The following is a 6,000-nucleotide window of genomic DNA, read 5'->3' on the forward strand; positions in this document are numbered from 1 at the left end:
ATCATAAAACTACCCTGATAAAAGACCACACTACATTGTACCCCATAAGTATTTATAATCACTATTTGTCAGTTAAAAATACAGTTTATTAATAAAGGGAAATAACCTCAAAGATATATTTTTGTATTAGTCTATTACTTTAAAAAAAAAAGATAAAGTCTGAGTTTCATGGCTTATCAGGATGAATTTTTAGGATCTAGGTAATGTTCTGCCTCTAAATTTACTTTCAACGGCAATGGCTTCTCTACATCACAGTTAAATGACTCCCCATTTTCCACTGCAATCCGTGTATGCTCAGAGTGCTGCCCAGATGAATTCTGGGAGCAGCTGGGTTTTATCCTCTCAGCGCTGTCGCTGCCGGAGAGATGGGAGTCTGCATGCTGCAGTGGGCATCTCCACTGGCTTCCTCTGCTCTTGACAACCTGGCCTCTGTACCAGACAGACCTAGCACTATGTTCATGCCACTATCTAATAAGCAACTCCCTTTCCTTTCTCCTCACCAAATTTGACTTAAATTTTACTTCCATGTATTTGCACATTCATTCAATTAATTTTTAGAAGAGCAATGGAAGCTAACAGATGTAGGTATGTCAATCATTCGCCAAAAGGGAACAAAAGGACTCTTGTGTCTAGCAAGGGGACAGCATGATTGTTTGGGGGAGGGGTTGTTTGTTTTTGTTTTTGAAGATAGGGTCTCTCTGAGTAGAACTTGCTATGTAGACCAGGCTGGCCTCAAACTCACAGACCTGCCCCTCCCTCCCAAATGTTGGGATTAAAGGCATGCACCATCATGCACTTCAAAAGTGTGATTTTACTGTTTAATCCTATGAAAACACATCTTAATTGTTTGCTTTAACATTATCAGCAACGTTGTAGTTAGCTAACCCTGCACCTTAAAGAAAAGCTGGGTCATAACCCAGTGACAGGGTACTTACCTGACCTACACAGGGGTATGGATTTGATCTTAGACAACAAAAGGCACTTCTTGAAGCTGAGTTTTACTATTACAGACACAGAATATCTTTAGGGTTTTATCAAAGGTCGGTATGCCTTTAAAGGCTGGATTTTCTCTTCCTTTCTTCCTTCCTTCTTTCCTTCTTTCTTTTTCTTTCTGTACTGTTTTTTTTTTTTTTTTTTTTTCCTTTTTGAGACAGTGTTTCTCTGTGTAGCCCTGATTGTCCTGGAACTCATTTGTAGACCAGGCTGACCTTGAACTCACAGAGATCCTCCTACCTCTGCCTTCTGAGTGGTGGGATTAAAGGCCTGTGCCACCACCATTCTGCTAAGGCTGGCTTTTCTTGAACACCTTAAAGGATAATTTGAAATACCTACCTTGGAGACTGTGAAGCAAATGTGTTCAGGTTGAGTGAATTTCACTTTGTCTTTTTTTGTCTAAATATGAAGAGCAAATCATCATTTACACGTATTTTTTTTTGATACAAATACTCTAGGTGAACTGAAAGAAATCAAGCAAGATATCTCCAGCCTTCGTTATGAACTTTTGGAAGACAAGAGCCAAGCAACGGAAGAATTAGCCATCTTGATTCATAAACTCAGTGAGAAACTGAACCCCAGTGTGCTGAGATGTGAATGAGGCAGCAACCCGCAGTCAAGCTCTGACTATAGCACAAATGTGGGCAATAATATTCCTAAGTAGGAAATACTTGAAAAACTATGGTGTAAAGTTCTAGTGTTAACTATGTTTATCATACACAACTTTAAAATTAAGCTAGGTGGCAATGATTTCCATTACATGAAAATGATTTCAGCAATTGACCTCAACATTGCAAGCAGTGACATGCTATTGTATTTAGAAACCCAGTATTAATGTCACTGACATGTTTGTCATTTTTGTCTTTATATTACCTGTCGGCCTCTAAGAGACTGTAAGCTCCTTGGGGGGGCAGGGACCACATCAATCTCATCTTTATGTCTCCAACATTTAGTGCAGTGCCTGGTACATAGTAGGTGCTTGGTAAATGTTGAAACCAACTGTCCTGAACAGCTAATAGCATCCAAGAACACATGAAAGACCATTGAGATGTAGCATTCCTTCTCATCCAAATGCTGAAGCAATTTTTTTAAAAATAGAAACTGAGGAAGTTTTACAATGAGCTATGACTTGTTGAGATTTTTCTTAGACTTTTAGGCATCATTGACAATCCTAAGACATTTGAAACTCAAGTGAAGAATTTAACAGTGAAACAAACTAATTGGAAACACAGTTATACTACATATTTAAGTTTCATAGGATTGTTCAAAAACAATCATTAAAGATTTTTCTAAAATAGATTTTTGTGTCCATTATCTTTGTATTTGTGGTTTGATGATGTGAACTTAGTCAATAAAGAAGTGTTTTTTTTTAAGTTGGGGGTTATTGTATACTTTATTTTGTTGTAATCTTCTAATGTATACCTCTGATGTTTTAGTGCTAAATAAGATTAACAACTGACTCCTTATCTCGCCTTCTGCTCCTTTCTGGGTTTTGGATACATGGGAAATATCTCAGCCATTTTTCTATTGCTATGAAGAGACAACATGACCAAGACAACACTTATAAAAGAAACCACTTAACTGGGGCCTTGCTTATAGTGTCAAAGGTTTAGTCCATTATCATCATGGTGGGGAGCATGGCAGTTGACTGGCAGACATGGTGCTGGAGAAGGAGCTCAAAGTTCAACACCCTGATCCACAGGCAGCAGGGAGGGACCCTGGGCCTGGCATGGGCTTCTTGAAACTCCAAAGCCCACCCTCAGTGACATACTTCTTCCAATGAGACCACATCTCCTAATCCTTTCAAGTAATACCACTCCCTGGTGAGTATTCACTCAAATATATGAGTCTGTGGTGGCCATTCTTAGTCAAACTACCACAGGGAGTAAAAAGATCAAAGGTGTTACTGAAGGCAGGGCTGTCCTTGCTTACTATTCCTTTCCTTAGTCAAGAATTTTAATCTTTTCTACAAACTAGCTTGTAAGGTGTCTTCCCGGGACATTTTATATAGCAAAGCTGAACTGATCATATATGCAATGTCTCTGATTTCCATAAAGGGACAAGACAAGCGCCAAGACAGACTATAAAACCTTTGTATCCTCCGTGTTTGACTCTCCCATGCAGTGAGGTTTAGCCTCCTGTATATCTTCAGTGCATTCCTGTCAAATCTCACTGGGACATAAATTGTGATCACATGACTTTCTAGTCTTAAAAACCAACTAAACAACGATACCATTGCTACCACACAGAAAGACTTATTAGACATGAAGACAAAATGAACACCAACTGCAGCTTCCTAAAGCTCTTATAGATTAATTAATTTCTACCTTAGGGGAGTTAAGAAAAAGAATATATATATATATATATGTATATATATACATATATATATGTATGTATATATATATATATTACTGTAGAATTATTTCATTAGTTTCTGTTCTAATCTAATAGTACATGTCTTAAACACTTTTCATATTTTATGAAATTTATGCAATGAATATGAACAGAATAAAACAGTGTTTTTCCCCCATTGTGACATGTTGTTATGGTGTCTAAACCAGGATCAGACACTGAAATGCTACAAGGTAAAAATGTATTTTATAACCCAGCCAAACTTTCAGTCTCCTTGCAGGTATGAGAGAGACGTGGCCTGACCAAAAGCTAGGGAGCCTTTTTATAGTCAGGCTCTGACCTTTGATTACAAAAGTGTAATATTTGCAGTTGTTAATTTAGTTAGTTATTTTCATGATCATAAGAAAAGTATATGATGCTTTTGTGGTCAGCCAGTTCTTGGAACATAACCATGAAGCAATGAAAACAATATACAATATGAAAACCACAAGATTATAGAGGAAGAACAAGTAAAAAAAGAACAAGTTGGCCTTTAGCTTGGGACATGATTACAGAAAAACACCATAGGGAACAATATAGAACTAAATCAAATTCCAACATTATGTTTAACTAGGAAAAGGAAGAAAAAATGCAGTCAGCTGGCCCTTCACAATGCTACGGTGCATTGAAACAGTGATGACAAGGACTTTCTACAATGGATAATGCTCTCTTTTTCACATTATTGTCTAAGGTTCCAAATGTTGAAATGTTTGTTTGTAACTAGGGAACAGAACACATAGTAAATAATATTCCTAATAGAGGTTAGAAAAAAAGCTGAAAACAGTTTAAGATTATCAGAACCCAGAATTGCAGGGGTATGAAGGTAAAGCCTGTGGCTTCCCTATCGTTTATGTACGTGCATTATTTTCTTTTCTTTTTGTCCATGCCTCCCTTACAGCTAGAGAGCTCTTGAGATAAAATTTCTATTCATTTACCTCACTTGTATAAAACCAGCATCCTATCTCTCCACATAGAGGGACACTCTCTCATTCTAGACACATGGGGAGGGTCTAGGCCCTGCTCCAAATGATATGACAGACTTTGAAGATCCCCCATGGAAGGCCTCGCCCTCCCTAGGGAGCAGAAAGGGGGTGGGATGGGGGGACAGGGGAGGAGGGGAGGGGAGGGAACTGGGATTGATATGTAAAGGAAGCTTGTTTCTAATAATAACATAAAAACCTATTTCCAAAAAATTAAAATAAAATAAAACAGGCATCCTGTTGTTTCATATTTACCTCACTTACTGTTATTGCTTAGGTTAGCAATGGTTTAATTGTGGCATTGTCATATTTGTGTCATTATACTTTGTTCTCCAGCTCACTGCACTCTACCGTGGGCCCTGCTCCCTTCTGAAAGCCTCTTCCCTTCTCCCAGCACACTTAGTATTTAATTTTCCCCTTCTTCATAGTTATTAGTAGAGAATGGAGGTAATGATGGGTTTGGTGGGCACTGTTTTTTGCCCTGTCCCATCTCCTATGCTGGGCTGCACACCCAACTCCTGATACTCCTGAGCAGTTCCCAGCTAGTCTCTGCCCTCTGCCAAAAGGAAGCAGATTCTTCTGTGGTTAATGACTGCCTGGCTGTGGGTACAAAAGCCTGCCCTCCTGTCAAGGTAAGGCTAACCTTTTGGCACAATCCTTGACCTAGGAGAGCTTCCGAAGCGATGAAGAGAAGCCACACTCAAAGAAAGGGTTTTGTGGCAAAAGGCACATCTTGGTGATCAGGGACAAGGAATGACACAAAAAACCACACCATGCAACAGACCTCACACAAGAGATTTACTGGAAAGGGGTGCAGGATGCAAAAGGCGGCCTCTGAGCAGGAATGAGAAAAAAAACAGCAGGCCACGTCATGGACCGCAGGCTTCAAAGGGAGTATGGAGCGTGTGCAAGGGGAAATTTTGCAAATGTGGAAACGGAAATATGTTGCATTAGTGATGATGGGGGCCTCCGAGTCACTGAATGCCAAGAGGAACCTAGTTCCAGAATATGAATGGTTATTAGTTGACTAACAAAACTGATAGATGTGTTTAATTTTTCAGCCTGCCTTTTCTTACTCCTTTTTGCCTGGGAGATTCCCACAAGGAATCGCTAACCCCCAAGTCTTAACTAAGTTTTGCTTCTGGAAATAGATCCTAGAGATAGGTCACTGTGAGGGTTACATAGAGGATTACTGTCAGAAGTAATATTTCTTTGGGGCTTAAAGAGGGCTGTGAGTCAGTCATTCTTAGTCCCACCATCTGTTGTACAGGCAGAGAACTCCAGGAAGGAGCGGTGGTCGATGTGGTGGTACAGTTCAGGGAAGGAACATGCTAACAACACCAAAATCACCCTGTCCAGAAAATGACATTTAGATGCTCTCAGATAGAGGATTGGCACAGACTCAGGACTTCTCTTCTGACATGTCTTGCTTTTTTACTTTTATTCTGTTCCTTTTTTCCTTTCTCAGTCAAAAACAAGACAAAAACAACACTCAAGCCATGAAATAGTATATTTAACAAATTTATAATTTGTAAACAAATGTGTAAGATTTTTGAGAAATTTGTATTCAGATTGTTTGCCCATTTTAAAATAGATTAAGGGGGTGTATTATTTCTCTCTTTCTCTCTCTCTCTCT

At 39.1% G+C, this 6,000-nt stretch overlaps 1 protein-coding gene across 3 annotated transcripts in view; it reads left to right on the forward strand.

Annotated features, from left to right (window-relative positions):
* Window positions 1-2,366, forward strand: part of Trpc3 (transient receptor potential cation channel subfamily C member 3) — a 61,065-nt gene extending 58,699 nt beyond the window's left edge. For 2 of the 3 annotated variants that reach the window (XM_035451254.1, XM_027391977.1), the window contains exon 12: window positions 1,452-2,366. In XM_035451254.1, coding sequence (XP_035307145.1) covers window positions 1,452-1,594 — 143 coding nt within the window. In that variant the 3' untranslated portion in view covers window positions 1,595-2,366. The remainder of the gene's footprint in view (window positions 1-1,451) is intronic. The other variant, XM_027391978.1, reaches the window with a different exon arrangement.
* The last annotated feature ends 3,634 nt before the right edge of the window (window positions 2,367-6,000 follow it).

This window comes from Cricetulus griseus, assembly GCF_003668045.3.
Source record: "Cricetulus griseus strain 17A/GY chromosome 1 unlocalized genomic scaffold, alternate assembly CriGri-PICRH-1.0 chr1_0, whole genome shotgun sequence".
Taxonomy (NCBI): domain Eukaryota; kingdom Metazoa; phylum Chordata; class Mammalia; order Rodentia; family Cricetidae; genus Cricetulus; species Cricetulus griseus.